The 18,452-nt window shown below is 33.2% G+C and overlaps 1 protein-coding gene and 1 pseudogene across 1 annotated transcript; both read right to left on the bottom strand.

The window, feature by feature from the left end:
• Positions 1–228: 228 nt before the first annotated feature.
• LOC137813182 (small nucleolar RNA R71) lies at positions 229–334 on the bottom strand (annotated as a pseudogene).
• An 11,681-nt stretch (positions 335–12,015) lies between these two features.
• On the bottom strand, positions 12,016–14,750 carry LOC137810598 (putative pectate lyase 3). The gene is made up of 4 exons (XM_068611952.2): positions 14,496–14,750; positions 13,720–14,377; positions 13,149–13,391; positions 12,016–12,563 (listed from the first exon to the last, which is right to left on the bottom strand). Exons 1-4 carry the CDS (start codon positions 14,714–14,716, stop codon positions 12,339–12,341), a joined length of 1,347 nt encoding a protein of 448 aa, XP_068468053.1. The 5' UTR covers positions 14,717–14,750; the 3' UTR covers positions 12,016–12,338.
• Positions 14,751–18,452: the final 3,702 nt, after the last annotated feature.

Below are 18,452 nucleotides of genomic sequence, written 5' to 3' on the forward strand. Positions count from 1 at the left end.
GGATCATGAGGATCCTCATACACACTTGGCTACTTTTTATGAATTGGTGGGAACTATGGGTTTCCAATCAGGTGATCTTGAGAGTGTATACATGCGTTTATTTCCTTTTTCTTTGGCAGGGAAAGCAAATGAGTGGCTTATATCTCATCCTAATCAGAGTTTAACCAAATGGAAGGATGTGGAGGAAAATTTTTTTGCAAAGATTTTTCCCAATCTCTCGCTACATCAATGCTAAGTCTGAAATATCTATGTTCAGACAAGGAGTAGAAGAGTCTTTCTGTGAGACATGGGAGAGATTCAAGAGGATGCTGAGAAAATGCCCAAACCATGGGTTTGAAGATATTGCTCAACTGAGCATATTTATTAATGGTCTCAGATCAAATACAAAGATGCTCCTAGATGTCGCGGCTGGTGGCACAATGATGGCTGTTGATGCAGATCAAGCAACAAGGATTATAGAAGCTTTGGCCACAACTGACTATCAAGCTCAACATGATAGACAAAATCATCAAAAAAGAGGAGTATTGGAGTTAAACACTGCAGATGCATTGCTAGCTCAAAACAAAATTCTGACACAACAACTTGAGCAACTGACCGCACATATGACCCAATTACCCCAAAAGTTGCATGCTGTTCAATCACTCAAAAGTCAGAATGTACCTCTCAGGTGTGATTTTTGTGGAGGTGATCATCCTAATGGTCACTGTTCTTATCAGAACAACGCATCCGAAGTTGAGGTGAATTATATGGGCAATCAAGGAAGGCAAGGCAGTTTTTCCAACAATTATCCTCAAGGTTGGAAAAATAATCAAAATCAGAATTTTGGATGGAAGCAAGACTATAATTCATCCAACAACAAGGGCCTTTCCAACAGCTGCATCAATCGAATTCTCCATCTATTCCTGACAGGATGAATAAAGTGGAAGATGTTTTGTCAAAGATTGTGAGTACACAGGAAAATGGTATGACTACGATTAGGAGCATGGAAACTCAGATAGGACAGTTAGCTAAACAAATGTCACAACTCACACAAACTGTAGAAGGGAAAATTGGCCAATTCTCAGCTAACACTACCACCAACCCCAAGGAGCAGTGCAATAACATCACTACTGAGGGAGAAGAAAATGATGAGATGGTGAAGGTTGAAAAAGAAAAGGAAAAAAATAAGGAAGAGGGAGAAAATTGTGAAATTGTAGAAATCGCAAAAGAAATATCCCACAGGAACATAAAAAAAGAAAAGGAAGGATTATTTTCTGACAATTTGCTTCCAAAAAATTATTTTGCAGGATGGCCAGAGAAAAGGACATATTTTGATGAAGTTAGAAGTAAGATATGTTATTTTAAAAATAAATATGGAGAGAAGGAAGCAGGGAGCAGTTTCTCAAAAACTTTGCCAAAGAAATTCAGGGATCCAGGGAGTTTTACTATTTCTGTGTCAATTGGTAATTTATTTGTGTATAATGCTTTATTGGACTTAGGGTCAAGTGTAAATTTGATGCCATTATCCATGTTAAGACAAATAGGCAACTTGGAGGTTAAACCCACCAAGATGCAGTTACAATTGCCTGACAGAACAGTGAAGTATCCCTATGGTGTGGTTGAAGATGTCCTTATGCAAATAGACAAATTCATATTTCCGGTGGATTTTGTTATCCTGGACATGAAAGAAGATGAGGATGTCCCTTTGATTCTCGGCACACCTTTAATGAAAACTGCTAAAGTCATAGTTGATGTTGACAAGGGAGAAATTCTTGTAAGGTCTCGTGATGAAGAGGTAAAATTTAATCTTTTTAATGATGTAACCAAGTGTATTGCAGATGAGACTGGGAAACAAGAGGAAATTCCAAGAAATAGTGAAAAGATGAAGAGTTCAAAGTCAAAGGAGAAAGTTATACGTCATGAAAAGTTAGAGGCAAAAGGAGACAATCAAGGAAAGCTAGTGGAAGGAGAGAAGTATCGTCCAGGACAACCTATCATGCTCAACGCAGGTAGGGGTAGAGGAAGGAAGAAAACGAGAAAATTATGGGTCATCAAGGAATTGAAGAAGGACGGAAAAATTGAAGTTGAAGAGCCATATTCAAGACGGACAAAAGTGATAACACAAGCACGAGTGGAACAAGATAAATATCCACCTTGAAAAAACAGGCGTCAAGCTAGATGACGTTAAACGAGCGCTTACTGGGAGGCAACCCAATCCAAATTTTAGTTTTAGGTTGTTACCTTTGTTTATTTTATTTTTCAAAAAAAAAAAAAAAAAAACCTTGTATGCCTCCTAATCATTTTGCAGGTTATGTATTTTGACCTGAGGACAGGTTCTATTAGTCAAGGGGGCAGATCCAGCAAATGAAGCAAGACTATAGATAAAGATTTTAAAAAAAAAAGTTGGATGACTTCTGAAGAAGAGAGGATTGGGCAAAAATATGGTTTTATCTTTTTAATTCTCTTTTCTTTTCAATTATTTGAATTTTATTTTCTGTTTAATTTTTATTTTATTTTTTGGTTATTTTGTTTTCTGTTTATTTGCTTATTTGTTTAGTTTGTTTTTATTGCTTATTTTAAATAAATTTTCCTATTTTGTTAGTTTGGTAGTTTAAGTTTTGAATTATCTTTCTTGACTAAATTTCAGTTTTAATTTGTTTGTTTTCTAGTTTTTTTTTTCAAATAAAAAAGAAATAGAATATTAATTTTGAATTGTGGAAAAAAAGAATTTGTGTTTAAATATTAAATAGTGAGATGAATTAGACACAGGTTAGAAAAGAAAATATGATTGAATCCTTATTCAAATGTAGTTCAAATATGATACATGAAAATTTAACAGGATGATTGATTAGGACAGATAATGACAAGACAAAAAGGAATGAGACCATTTAAACCAAGTGAGTGTGTGAACCTTAAACAGTTTTTTTGAGAGTTTTACTGATGAATTGACAGTTGTGGTTGCTTAATTTTTATTTTTGTTGCATCATAAAAGAGCATGAAGATGATTGAGGCATTTGTTTGTGTTAATTAGGAGCCAGGGCCAAAAAGCCAACCTTTATATTAGAATTCCATTTTTTTATATCCCCTTTGGGCCAAGAAATTTTTTTGTTAATATTGCACCTTAACCTTTATTGATATAATTTTCTACCCTTTAGCATGTCTAAGGAAGGAGAACATAGATGCAATACATATAGAAAAGGGAATGGTTGGTTCTGATTTTGAAAGTTCAAAAAGTTGAAAATAGGAAGAATCTTTTCCTATTATTGAAAACAAAACAAAAAAGTAAGAGAAACCGAAGAAGAAAAAGAAATAAAAAAAAAGAAAGATAGAAAAAAATTTCATGAAAAGAAAGAAAATGAGGAAAAAGGTGTCATCGAAAGAAACTGGTAATTAGATAACATATATGTTCTCTATAATTGAATTGTAGGTATGTTCTTCTTCTTTAAGATGTGCATTTTGTTATCTAAGAAAAACCAATATTTTTTGGAAGCCCAGCCTCATTACAACCCTGGAAAAGACCTCAAGATTCATGTTTCTAATATGTTTGTGATTTGAAAATGAAATGAAAAGCAACTGTGATTTGTTATGATTCAGTGAAAATAGAGAGAAACACTTACCCGTGAGCATATGAGAAGATATTCCTTGATGAATTGTCATTTATTTGTTTTGATTTGATTCTGGAAATTGATTGTGTCTATAATTTTCTATATTTGAATTTGGAAGCATCATAATTTTCTAATTTGATCTGTTGTTTAGTGAATTAAGCTGTTTGATATTTAAATTCAAATATATTCATTTACTTTGCTTGAGGACAAGCAAGATTCTAAGTTGGGGAGAGTGATAAGTGTCTAATTTCAGTAATATTTCATATTAAAATATAGGCACTTATGAGGATTTATTGCTAATTTACATATAAAATAATCCCTAATTTATGAATTTATACCTTTTTACATTTTTTATGATCTTTATTTGAATAAGAGTATTTTATTCCCAAATTTGATGTTAATTGCAGATTTCTAAGGAAGATTGGAGATTTGGATTAAAGATGAATGATTTGAGCTAAAAAGATAAAGATAGAAGGTCCCAGAATGGAAAAGATGCAAAGAAAGATTGGGCCTTTTTTATGTTTTATCATGTAGCCCATTAGCGCGACACAATAAACAACCTAACCCTAGAAAACTAGGATGAATAGAGGGCTAGAGGCTAAACCTTAGTGTGCCAGATTGAGAGGAAAACACCATAGAGTGAATTGTAACCCAATTGGGAGAATGGAAGGTGATAGAAGTATGCGTGGCTAATTCTACCTTTGGGATTGGGAGTAATCTGCTCAAACTCTTATGTATTGAGGTGATATTTTATATATTAATATTCAGTTCTTGATTGATAATTGGTATTGTTGTTTTACTTTTAATTTTCCGTGACAAATTGAGAATCTTAAATCTGACCGGGAGGTATTTTTAGGGTTCAGACCTAAACAACAATACTTAACATATTTGAGTGTTAGGAATAGACTTGAAATGTTAATTGCTATTAAACATCTGAGCTTCTTTCTAAGTTGTTCTTATAATTATGCGAGGGATCGATAGTTAGGGAACATTCTTAAGGATTTTATATGCGAGGAATCGATATAAATGATTTTTATACGGGCATCAATTTCAATTAAAGAACTTAATATTGACATGTTAATCAAAATACATGAGAGTGAGAGAGATGAAACCTAATCCCTATTTTTCCAGTTGAAACAATTAATTCTTTGTCTGTTTTCTTATTGATCATCGCCAACACAACCACTCTCAATACACTTTTAATTGTTTTGTTCTATATTTAGCGATTATTGTAAAATGAAAAACAAAAGAGAAAATGAAAAAGAGAAAGAAAGAACCAAATCAATCATGTTGACTCGTGCCATGCTACAAATTGCACCTCCAAAGTGCCCTTCCTCCTTATCTTTTAAATTACCAAATAAAACCAATTACTTGACATCTTGGACAAAGAAATTTTGGGATGAACATCAAACACCTCCTAAGGGTTCTCACCTTTTGAGAGGATTTTTTTCATCAAACCTTTTCATCCCCAAATATTCTTTCCCAACATGGCTTGTACGAAGAGCTTGCCTTTTTGAACTCCCCAAGCTCAAAGAACATAAGTTTGTTTCACTTTCCACACCTTGCACTCTTTTATATGTGAACAAACTAACTATGTTATCTGCATGAATTCTAAATTTGAGGTCGAATTCTCTCAAACTTGGGGGGCATGATACAATCCAAACCAACAAGGAGGAGATGATCAGGACTCAAATTACCATTCACACTTTGAGAAGTCATCTCAACTTTCAAGTGAAGACCCCTCCAAGGATCTTGCAGACCTCACTAGAAAGAGGAATGGGCAAAAACCAGAAGATCAAATGTTCTTCCTTTTAGTCTTCTTAAGAATAAACCAAGTTGTAAATAAATTGGGCTCACTTTAGGGGTCCAAATAGAAAGATAGGCTATAATAGGTGCCTTTAACACAATAGGGGGTGTAGTTATCATTTTAGCTTGTTTTTAACCTAGTTTATAGAAGAAGTGGCCTAAGGTGTGGTTTTGACTTAGTCAAACCCTAAAGGAAGCCCCCTCACACATTTACCATCCTACCCTTGCTTCTTGGTTTCCAAGGCACCATCTCCTATAAATAGGGTGCCTTCCTCCTTTTATAGAAGAAGGAAAACTCTGTACAAATTGTGTGAGGATTGTTTGCTCTAGCAATAGGTCTTATCTTGAGTGAGTTTGAGAGCTCTCAAGTGGCGGCCCTCTACACTCATCTTGGAGGAAACTATACTCCAAGTGGCGTGTCCCTTCTCAATTCACACCATAAGCTTTCTTCTTCCATCCTTTTCCTTCATTTCCATTATGCCACTTTATTCTTGTGTTATATACTTGTTAAAATTCGGCTTTCCTTTGTGTTATTGTGTTGTTATTCCTTTTAGCTTTCGGGCATGGCTATCTTAATTGGTCACATATGCAAATCTCGATGGTTCTGCTTCTCCTGTCTCTACTTCACTATTAAAATGGTCATACCCTCTATAAAAGAGTACTTGTCCCTAGACCATGCTACATAGGAGGTGAACCAATCCGGGGTCATCAATGGGTTTGCCTACCCTTGAGGAATATTGCTATCCAACCCTTGGTGGATGTGCATTAATCTCTTGTGATTAGAACTTATTGTAGTTGCATACTCCTTGGTAACTCTGAGGCAGGACATTTTTTCCAAAATTAAAGATTTCACGGAAGGGTATGATGAAGGAACAACTTGATGGATAGGAGATTGTGCAAGCGGTATTGGAGAGTGATGTTGTTAAGGGTTGCCAACATGAGGATTTTCATCTGCATTTGTACAATTTTGCTTTGTGAATCTCCTGCCAATTGGAGGGTTATTTTTACAGTGGGATTGACCTTTATCCTATGAGTTTGATAGAGAGCAATGATCAGTGCAAGGAAGCCCAAAAAACCTTTTGCCTTCTGATTATTTTTATTCACTTCCAATGTGACAAATTTATGAATTTCATTTGATATGATTTTTGCCACATCAATAGAATAATCTTCCTTTAAGAGAAAATACAAAAGGTGACCCTTGGTATGTTTAGATTAGAGATGTGACCAATTTGTACCATGTTTCCCAGCATAAAACCTCCAAACCTGAGAGAGGGTATTCATATCTTTTCTCAAGATTCTCAGGAGATTTCCCGTTGGTCCCAATTGGTATGAGCGATTTGGGATACATATTTCTCGACCAACTTCTCGTTCATTGAAACCATAGGTAGTGGTTCTCAGCCTCTTATAGGTGCATTCAATTCCTTCCTTTAACTGCAATGGGTTCCCTAAATATTCATTGATACAAGCCAAGCCAACAAGAAGATGACAAAGGATGCAAATGACCATTCATACTATGAGAAGTCATCTCAACATACAAGTGGAGACCTCACCAGAGGGAGAAATGGACAAATACCAGAGCATCTAATGTTTTTCCTGCTGGTTTGCTTAAGAGACAAAATATGTTGTAAATATTTGGACTCACTTTAGGGGTCTAAATAACAAAGATAAGCTAGAATAAGGTTCCTTTAGCATAATAGGGGGTGTAGGTATCATTTTAGCTTGTTCTTAGCCCTTTACGAAGACATTTTGACCTAGTTTCTAGAAGGACAAGCCTAGGATGCGAGTTTGACTTAGTCAAAGCCTAAGGCTGCCCATTTTTTCCCTTTTCCCATCCTATTCCTCTTGCTTGTTTTCCAAGGCTCCTTCACCTATAAATAGGAGGCCTACCCATTGTATTTTACAAGTTGAATTTTGAGAAGTAAAGAAACTCTGCACATTTTGTGTAAGCTTGAGTGAGTGCTATCTCCTTTCCCTTGGTCTTTTCTTGATGAGAATGAAGCTCTAAAGTGGCAGCCTTCCACTCATCTTGATGGTTACCACCCATCAAGTGGCGTGAACATCACTCTCATTTTCCATAAGTTTCCTTCTTCCATTCTCCTTCATTTTCGCCTTCCATTCTATGTTCATTGTCTTTGTTTCCTTCATTATATTGTTTTTTTTTTCGGTTTTGTCTTCATCATTTGATTTTTGCATCTATTCTCACCATATCTTGTCTTTTGATCTTTGCTTTTGTGAAATGAACCTTCACATCTACTTAACCACTTGGTTAAGTTAATGTCCAGTGGGGATTTTTCTTAGGTTTTCACTCTTAAATTTCTAAAACCTCAATCTAAGTAAAGTGTCACACCATAAAATGAACAATCCTAAAATCAACTCACATCACTCTTATAGGTGCATTCAATTCCTTACTTTCACTACAATGGGTTCCCTAAAATTTCACTGATAGAGGCTCAATCATAGGGAACCCATATTCCTTTAAACTCATATCACTTCTCCTGAGGGTTTTGACCATTCTTCAAGGCATTTGCATAAAATTCGAGGACATATTTTGGCATTGGGTTTGTTAGCTTTATTCAATTTATTTCAATCAACCCATTTAAGAAAGGGTCAAATTCCTCCGACCGCAATTGTACCTGTTGATCAAGAGTGATCATGTGCTTTGAAGAATCCAAATCCAAGGTATTTGATGAAAGGTTGGTGTTGCTGTTGTGTTTGGGTGGGATCTGGGTAGAATAAAGTGTGATCCACTCCTTTGTTGAATCTAAAACTGATGTGATTTAAAACCATTTTGAAATCAAGTGTTTTTCCAACTAAGTTAAAAACATGTTATTTTGTCGAATCAACCGGTTATTTTGCTCTTAGGAGTTTTGAGAAAGGTTGAAAACTGTTTTGGTTTGCTTGACTTAACTGTCAAGTCAAACAATCGATTATTTTGTGGTTTCAACCGATTGTTTCTTTGAAAATCCTAACAAAATTCAGTTTTGAATGGTGAATCTATTTTAAATGTTTTCTAACTCAATACGCTCCTTCATTAAATGCTTTGACCAATCTTTGGAAAATATAAATGGTTTGTTTATGTTTTCAAACAAGTAAGATAACTGTTTAGAGAAATGCAGTTTGATAAATTTGATTCTAAGATTTCAAGATTCACATCAAGCTTTGAATTTTCAAGAAAAAGTGGAATAGGATTGCAATTGTATTCAATTCAGATTGTACTGTGATAAGGTGTAATCCTTTCTAAAGCTATTGTATTTCTGGTGTTGTGTTGCCAAGAAGTGTTGTGTTATTGAGGTGTTCAAGATCAATACTCTTGGTGTGGTTTGCTAAAGGTAGTGTGTTTCTTGAAGGGTTCAAGGTCACTACTTTTGTGGTTTTGTGTTTTGTAATCTGGTTTGATTGCTTAGTGGATTACCCTGTTGTATTTTGGGGACTGGATGTAGCTCTTGGCTTAAGAGTGAACCAATATAAACTGTTGGTGTATTTCTCTCTTACCCTGAACTCATTTAAATTTTGTTTTAAGCTTTGGAGATATAAACAACCGATTGTTTTTATGTTGCTTTGTTGTATAACTGCTTAAATTCTTGGCTAAGTTGATTCCTGTTTTGGATTTACACAAAGAATGAGAAAGTGCTTAGCCTGCCGTTTAAGAAACTCAAAAAATTCTTAAAGAAAAGAATAAGCAAGAGTGACTCATCCAAAAGGTATGATAACAAAAACTCTACCCAGGTTAACACTAAAAAATATGCATACTTTTAAATGTGCTGAGCAGAGACATACTAAAGCCAAATGTCTAAACAAAGAAAAGAAGAACTTCAAGAAACATGACAAGAAAAGAAAATCAGGAAAAGCTAGCAATAATGACTCATCAAGCTCCTCTTCAAGTAAAGATAAAAAAAAGCCAATCTATGTTTGATGGCTAAAAAGGAAGATGATTCAAGCAGTAAAAGCAGTGTAAGTTCTTGTACCTCTTTAAATGCTGAAAACTATAGTCAATTGCTTCAAGCTTTTAAAGAAACTCATGAAGAAGCTAACCAATTGGATCTCTTGAACAACCGAATGAAAGGAATGAACAACTGGTTTGAAAACGGAATCAAGGAACTGGAAGAAGAATTGGAAAAATTCAAAAACTGATTTTGAAAATCTTGAAATGCTTTACAAAAACTCTTCTTGCAAGTGTGACTCTCTTGTTTGTGAAAATTGTGAATCTCTAGAAAAGAAGGTTCACTACCTTGTATAAACTGTGGATAAGCTTTCAAAGGATAAATCCAACTTTGAAAATGTCTTGGCATCTCAAAATTGTGTTTTTGGAAAAGCAGGATTGAACTCATTTAAATTCTGCTTTAAGTTTTGCTGATATAAACAACCGATTGTTTCGAAGAAAAAATCGATTATTTTTCTGTTGCTTTGCTGTATAACTGCTTAAATTCTTGGCTAACTTGATTCCTGTTCTGGATTTACACAAAGAATTTTTTTTAAACCTGAAAAAGTTTTCAAAAACCCCTCTTAAACAATTCACCCCTCTCTTGTTGAAGGCCATATCTACAGTACCCTCCTCTCTTATATAAAGGACCATTTCTTAATTTTCTCTTACCTCTAATGTTTTTCTCTATCTCTGAAGAGGCTTATTGGTTGAGGTTTTGGAGAGGTTGAAGTAATCTTGACCCTTTTACCTTTGGTTACGCAATGGGGTTTATGCCAGTTATGGACTTGGTACGACCCATTCTTGTTTTTGCAAACATCATAATCCAGCCACAATTACCAAATCATAATTTTGCAAATTTTTAACAAGTTTGACATTTTATCAAACACTTGGTGTGCATCCAAAAATAACGAGTTATATGCATGAAGGTTACTTTGGTTTAACATTCAAATTAATCAAAGATAGCACAAATAACACAAAGCACTCTAAATTTTTTTAATCATAATTATATGAAAAGTATTTAGTAAATATCCAAAGATTCACACAAGCATGCACACACAAACCTTATAACCAAAATATTTTTGGAAATATAAATAGAAAAAAATGAAAATAATTAAGGAAAAGGAAACCATATAGAGATTTATGCAAGAACACTTACATGGCAATTCTAAAGAAAGAAAATTTTGCTTTTGAGTAAAAGAAACTTGAAGAAGAGAATGGGAAAAGAAAATACGTAGAGAGGTTTAGAGAAAGTTTGAGAGGGATTTTTGAAATAAGAAACTTCCCTCAACACTCCTTTTAAAAACCTGTTATGTGAATTCTCGCTTAAGCGAGGTTGACATGACAATCTTGTTAGTGGGTTCTCACCCAAGCGAGATGAAACCCGAGAGCAACCTTTTGGTGTAGGTCCATCTCACTGAGCGAGATTTCCCTGCATCAAAATCATAAAATTTTGAAAAACTTTCTTTTTTTTTACAAATTTCATTAAATATAAGTGTTCTTTTGTTCATTTTCAAGTAAAAAAAAAACATGGTTTCACCTATTTAGACTAACAATTGATTCATCAAACCCAATGTTTAAAAGAACAAATAACTTAAGCATTATAAAACACAAATAACATAATAAATCTTAGGAACAAAACACTGGGTTGCCTTCCAAAAAGCGCTTATTTAACGTCACATAACTTGACGCATGTTTCTTTTACATATCCTTCACTTAATCACTGTGGTGAACCTTTCAATATCACCACCTAGATAAGGCTTCAACCTTTGAGCATTGACTACCCAGTTTTTGTGTAACTCTAGGTCCTCCAACTCCACTACTCCATAGGATTTAACTTCCTTGACAAGAAATGGGTTTGACCATTTAGATTTCAATTTTCTAGGGAAAAGTCTAAAATTGTAATTGAACAAAAGTACTGATTGGCCTGGATGGAAATTTCGTTTTAGGATTTTCTTGTCATGATAAGCTTTGACACATTTCTTGTAGAGCTTTGAGGATTGATAAGCATTAAATGTCATTTCTTCATGTTCATGGAGTTGGATTTTTCTTTTCTCTCCAACAACTTTAGGATCAAGATTTACAAGCTTTAATGCCCAATATGTTTTGTGTTCCAACTCATCTGGGAGGTGACATGATTTCCCATAAATCAATTGGTATCTAATTAGCAACCAAGGTTTTTGCTACAAAATTTAAAATCTAAATAATTGGTAGTTAAAACCTTGGTTGCTAATTAGATACCAATTTAGAAACTATATATCAATATTATAAACCAATAATTTTTTTAGTCTCTAAAATTATATCTAATTTAGTCATTATAGTAACTAATTATTTTTTGTTTTTAAAATTGGTTTATATTTAATGATTTTCTTGTAGTGTACGTTCTATTATACTTTTAATAATGTAAAAAACTTTATGGTTTAGGGTATGTGAGAAGATAAAATTGATATATTTATTCTGGATGAACTAAACTTACACGTTATTGTTTTTTGGAAAATGAAACGTTATAATTAAAATTTGATTTAATAACTAGTTATGATGTATATTTTCAATTACTATTTTGTTTTACATAAAGTCAGTAACATTCTTTAAAGTGATAAAGGATGTATTAAATAACTGAACTAGTGACGATATTCCTAAATTATTTGAAACTTTTTTAATCAGATATTTTCATTGACGGAACTCTACCATAACTGTGATTAAAGATGGAAATAAGTAAAGATGATTTAAACTGCATTAAGATCCATTTTTCTGATACATCTGAAAGAAAGGCGAGACTCAAAGAAAGAGAAACAGTGACTGAATTGGTTTGTCACACTGATAAATAAACAACTAAAGCTACGCACCAGTTGATACAACAGTACCTACTTTGTATCTTTACATGCATACGTGTGTATGCAAAAGGAACACACCATACCTTACACTGTATATACACAAGCTATCTCGGGAAATATAACTAAAACATTTTGGTGTAATTTCCATGAACAAATTTCCTTGTCTAACCCTTTTTAGCAGAATGGTGATGATGTCTAACAAGGCTTGCCCACAATGCATCTAAGGCTTCCAGCATGGCGAGTGAGCCTTCCCACATATGTGCCAGGCCTGGAGGATATCATGTCCTTCCTTGTGAAGGGTCTGTTGGTTAGATCTGGCCCACTTTCTATGAAAAAAGCTCCATTAATTACCTCATCCTTGATTGATCTCCATTGCCATTTTTTCCACTCTGGCTCAAGTGAGTATTCCCTCTTTGTTATCTTCACCAACACCAAAACACCAAATTATGTCACTGTCTTTCGGTTATCATTCCACTTTCATGAATTCATTTTGCATGTTACTTAAACCACTACAGGAGTTCTTTTTATAGGAATTTCTTACAATAAGAATGCAATACAAACTCAGTATATAGCATAAACTATTCTTTATCCTCCATACATGTGGACACATTCAAGAACAAGTGATGCATGAGAAGGTGTTGACACTTTAGGAAATAAAATTTCTTAACTTAGATCAATGCTACCAAATGACTTTTAAGTATTAATAATGCATGTCAGCTGCAGCAACACACAAGTTTTAAGTAGTAATATTATAATAGTGAAGAACAAAACACATGCCAATAGAATTTGTTTGTTGGGTCCTTGAGTAAAGTGGTGTTTTTGATGTGCTTGGTAAGAGGAAGATTGGAAGAAATGGCTAGGATCTTTTCTGTAGTTGAATAACATGCAAGATATGGTCCAATTATATGTGTATATTACAATTAATCGTGACGAATATTGATGGTGATACTAACAGGAGAAAAATGATGTTCTACTAAGGCACACCAAGATTTGAGTATATATTACCTGTTTAGCATCTTTGCTGTCTGGGGCTACGAATCGGTTGCCCTCACTAATAATTGTAGGATGCTTGCTACCACCAATGGCATACATTTCCCAATGAGTGTAGTCGTTGTTAACTACATGGATAAAACCAAATCTGCATCTCGGCATCCTTTGGACTAATCTCTTACCAAAGTGGTTGAATACCAGAGTGATCTGCATTATCTTATCTTCCTCATGGCTGTCACTAGCACCAAACAGCATCACCTGCATCATAAACACACCCAAAATCAGCCAAGGAAACATTTTAATAGACAACTCCCTCAGTAAGATCACTATAAGAGAGAAATTCCTCTCTCTAAATATTTATAATAACTGCATACTCAGAATTTGGAATCAACATACTGGTTAAAGCTACAACTATCTAACGTCAATTCAATTGATCCACACTTAGTAAAATATGTTAGTTTATCGAAATGTCCTGAAATTTGATAAAATTGATGTGATTATCGTTTTCTATGAGAGGCTATAGGTATTTCCATTTAAATACAGGACTAGAAAAATGTATGGTGGAACTAAACAAACAAGTAATGACCTCGTTGTGGTCTGTGAAATGGCTATTGGAGATGGTAATAGCAGTGGAACCCTGAATGGCATCAATCAATCCATCTCTGGCGTTTCTCATGGAAACATGGTCAATCCAAATATAACTAGAGCCAAAGATGGAAATTCCATCACCATCACTCTGAGTCCTTAGACCATAGTGGCTCTCAGAATCTCTGATAAGTCCACCCTGGCCTGCGTTAATGTCAAAAATTTTGATTCCATGGATGATCACATTCTTGACGAATTGGATGGTAAAACCAGCTCCATTGACAATGTAGATATCAGCTCCTCTTCCATCAATGGTCTTGTCACCTGCCACGATGAGCTCCTGGCTGAGCCTAATGTTCATGCTATGAGCAAAGATGATCCACAAGGGTCCATTTCGTGTTACCGCATGCCTAAGGGTACCAGGAACAGGATTCACCATGTCATTATCTAAGTTACTGGTTACCACATAGAATGGACCCTTCTTTCCACCAATAGTGTCTCTGCCAAAACCTTGCACACAATCTGCCAGCTTCTTGCGGTTCTCTGACCATTTGGGGTCACACCTCCAACATCTGTCAATCGGGTTTGTTGCCAAGCATGAATCCTGTGATTGTTTTCCCGCCAAATTCCTTCTTCCCTTTTCCTCACCGGTTATGAGGCTGTCATGTCAAAGCAAACAGGAAAAAAAACAATTAAACAGCATGGCTTATAACCACCACTGAAGGAATATGAGAAGATTTTGTCATGAAATTGAGCATGATATTTCATAAGACTCACTCGGAAATATTATTGGTCATGTTGATGGTGAATGAATATGGGTCAGTAATATAAGCTTCCTGGTTCTGTTTTTCTGCAACTTGTTTTCTTCCCTTCCAATATCCATCAAATGATTTAGTTTGATTATCCAAAAACTCCTCATCCTCTAAGACATTGGCATAGAAGGTAGGTATGGTGACTACCAAACAGGTTAATAAAAAGATGCTGCATAATTTAGTCATGGAGGTTCTCTCTGTCTATGTCTCTCTCTTTCTCTTTTTTTTTTATTTTTTTATGTATTGATGATTTATTTGGGTGATTATGGCCAAGGGGGAAGAACCTCAGCCGAATCGATGGAATTAAGAATTCTCTGACAATGAAATGAATACACAACTACAACTATATATATATATATATATATATATATATATATATATATGAATGAACACATTTAGGGAGAAAACATGGCATTTGCATTTCTATTCATAGAAAACGAATGCTGCAAAAGTGCATCAGATGAAACAATCTTCTACGCTATTAATTTTTTGTTTGTTCTACCTTGAGAGATCTGGTATACACCATAGATTTGTACGCATTAGTAGCTAACAACATTTAGAATTTAGCTTTCAAATACAGCTGCAATATTCTTGAGCGGGTATGGAGGTGCAAAGGCCATGCATGCACTTTAAATAGATATAGAGTCAAATAGTTTTTTAAATAAGTTTAAAGTATGTTTATATATTTAAAAATAAGAATTTAAAATTTTATGAGACAACTTATATAAATTAATTTATTTTTAATGTATAAAAATGTATTTTACTTTTCCTTCTTATTTTCAAAAGTGTTTGTGAAAAAGCTTTTTCAAAAGCATCTGTAGAGAACTTTCCAAATTCATTCATATATATGGTTTTTCCATGAAAATTAGAGTAAGAGCTTAAATTAAAAATTTAAATTAAAAATTATTTGGTGATTTTTTCAAAGAAATTATTTTATTTAAACCTATTTTATCTAATATAAAAAATATTTTTTCTGGACATTTCGCATTTTAATATCTAATTTTTAATAAATAAGTACACAAATACAATTTTGTTATTGTATTAATTTTATTTTAAAATATTTATATAAAAAATATAATCTTGTTATATATATATATATATATATATATATATATATATATATATGAATTTTAAATATAAAAACAATATGATGTATCTACAATTATTTGTTAAATGAGAAATAATATGAAATCAAATAAATCTTTAATTAATATAACATATTAACGTCATTCTTATTATCATACAACTGTTTGTCTAACTAAAATTTATTTTTAATTGATGAATCGTACTAGTGATTTGGCATCAGTGCTCACATGTTGTGTAAAGGATATTTAGCCGAATTCGTATTCAATTTCACTGTATTTTTTTTTATCATAAAATCAAAACAATTTATGAAAATATGATAAATTTTTATTATAACTGTAACTAGTTATTTATTTTTTAAATATAAGATAAATTTAAAATTACGAATACAATATTATAGAAAAATAATTACTATAAATCTATTTGATAGTATTTTGTTACAAAATAATTGATATTTTTAAAGAAAATATTTACTAATTTTAATGAAATAAAACGCATAAAAATAATGAATTAAGTTGAAAAACATTAATTTATTTTTATTCAAATTTTACATTAAATTAAAATAAAATTAAACTCAACCTCATTTTTTTATTCAAACAACTAATTAATATGAAAACAATCCAAATTGCAACACTTTTAAAAGATAATTGTACTATAAAATATTTGAATACCAAAGAATATTTAATATTTTGGTATCTCGCATAAGATTTGCACGTCAATAACAAATACTTCATAGTAAATACTTATAAAACTATAATTAAAGAAGGATTTGATTAAGTCCAATTTAATCATTGCGTATGTAATTTTAGTTTTGAATTAATATCATTTATTTGGAATTAAATTAATTTGAAGGTCGAAATATAATAATCTTAAGTACTCCTGTCAAAAAGAACAAAAAATCCGAGAAGATCGAAGGCTCGAGAAAGACCAAAGACCCGAGAAGACCGAAGGCTCAAGAAGCTCGAAGACATTAGACGAATAAGCATTGTAAGAAAATTCCAACAATTATTATGTTTTTTAATGTCTAACTAGCTTTAAACTTAAATTAACTAACTACTTGAGATAAGATAAGGTGATCAAATTTGTGCCCACATACTATTTTGTTTTATGACAATTGAATTTTCTTTTGGAATATTTTGCACTAAATTTCTCACCCTTCTAGTTTTAAAACTTATTTCATATGTTTTTAATAAAATAACTATATTTTCCATAATTTTAAATATATAATTACATCTCTCAATATACAAAGGTTTAGTGAAAAATAAAATCGATATAAATATATTTTATTAAAAATATAAGAAAAAATAAATGTTTGTTTCAAAATTAGAAGAAAATGTAAGTGGCATTCAATATAAGAGAGAGAAAATAAGTGTAATTTCCACAATTCTTTTAATAACTTAATTTTGGTGGATAACTTATTAAATTCCTGAGTACAAAAATGAAAAGAATTAGTAGATTGCTTGAGTTTTAGCAGCGATTTTTTTTTTCTTTTTCCTTATTTTGGTGTGCTATGTTTAAATGTAAGCCAAAAGAACATTTTTAATAGGATTAAAGTCAAGTTGGTAAGATTGCTTTAAACTAAGAAAATTATTAAATAAAAATTAAATTTAGAGATAAAAATAATTAGTCACTTTATTAATTAAATTAGATATTATTTTAGAGACCTAAAAATTATTGGTATTTAAAGTAGTTTTTATTATTAATAAAAAATTATAAAATAGTTTCTAAATTGATATCTAAATCAGCTACCAAAGTTTTAATTACTAGTATTTTATATTCTAAATTAGTCTCTAAAAGACTAATAGAGACTAATTTAGAATATAAGTAATTAGTAGATAAAAGCGTAGTAGCTAATGCTTATATACCAATTTAAAAACTACTTTATTATTTTTTATTAATAATAGAAATTATTTTAGATACTAATAATTTTTTTAGTTTATAAAGTGATCTTTAATTGATTCAATATAGTAACTAATTACATTACAAGAAAATCACGAAATAAAAACCAATTTTAGAGACCAAAATTAATTAATTGTTATAGTGACTAAATTAGAGACCATTTTAGAAACTAAAAAAACTTTTGGTTTATAAATTAGTTTCTGTTCTCGAACTAGTTTGGGGACTGGGAGAACTATTGAGTCTGGATGCGGTTCGGTCGGTCTTCGCGTTTCCAACACTCCTTCCTCGGTCTTCCTCGCCGAGTGGCTCCTCAGACGGGTGGGGTACCTGCAGATGGCACTCCAACGCTCAAGTTAGTGGAGTGATAGTGTTCGACTGTCTGAATACTGTAGATAATGACGTACCTTTCTCCTTGGAATGCGTGATATTTATATTACCTTGATGGGCCCTTGTTGTTGGGTCGGATTAAGGAGTTGGTTTGCGATTAGGGTTGAATTAGGTCTTCTCTTAACCATGGATTAGTCTTGCTAATCGGGTCAACCTTTGACTTGAGCGTCGCATGTCGGTCGGCCACATGTGCCACGTGGTCGACCTTGTCGTTTGGGTTGGGGTTTGGTTTACTGAGTCGGCCAAGACAGGTAGACCGGTCGGCCATCCCAGTACAGTTGCCTCACACGCTCGAGAGGTGGTACAACTGAAGAGTCTGAAGAATGGGTCTCGGGCGGTTCATGCAATGATGAGTGAAGTGACAGTAGGGGACGTTTGATCGACTGACGTGACGTGCATTTATGAGGGGTTTTTTGGGGCGCCCAGCGATGTGGACCGTTGGATCAAGCGCATCCAATGGCTGAAATTTTGTGACGTTTGGGTTTCTAAGGTCCTTCCGGGCTATATATAGGGTCTGGGAACAGTTGCGCTTTACGCGTTATCTTTGATTGAG

The sequence above is a fragment of the Phaseolus vulgaris genome, chromosome 2 (genome assembly GCF_051622355.1).
Source record: "Phaseolus vulgaris cultivar YP4 chromosome 2, ASM5162235v1, whole genome shotgun sequence".
In the NCBI taxonomy this organism is placed as follows: Eukaryota; Viridiplantae; Streptophyta; class Magnoliopsida; order Fabales; family Fabaceae; genus Phaseolus; species Phaseolus vulgaris.

Bases quoted from the DNA above. Each gene is read 5' to 3' on its own strand.
- LOC137810598 (XM_068611952.2), bottom strand. From the start codon at position 14,716: ATGACTAAATTATGCAGCATCTTTTTATTAACCTGTTTGGTAGTCACC. The intron at 14,378-14,495 runs GTGAGTCTTATG...TTGACATGACAG, and splicing joins ATGACCAATAATATTTCCGA to CCTCATAACCGGTGAGGAAA. The intron at 12,564-13,148 runs GTAATATATACT...GTGTTGGTGAAG, and splicing joins ACAGCAAAGATGCTAAACAG to ATAACAAAGAGGGAATACTC.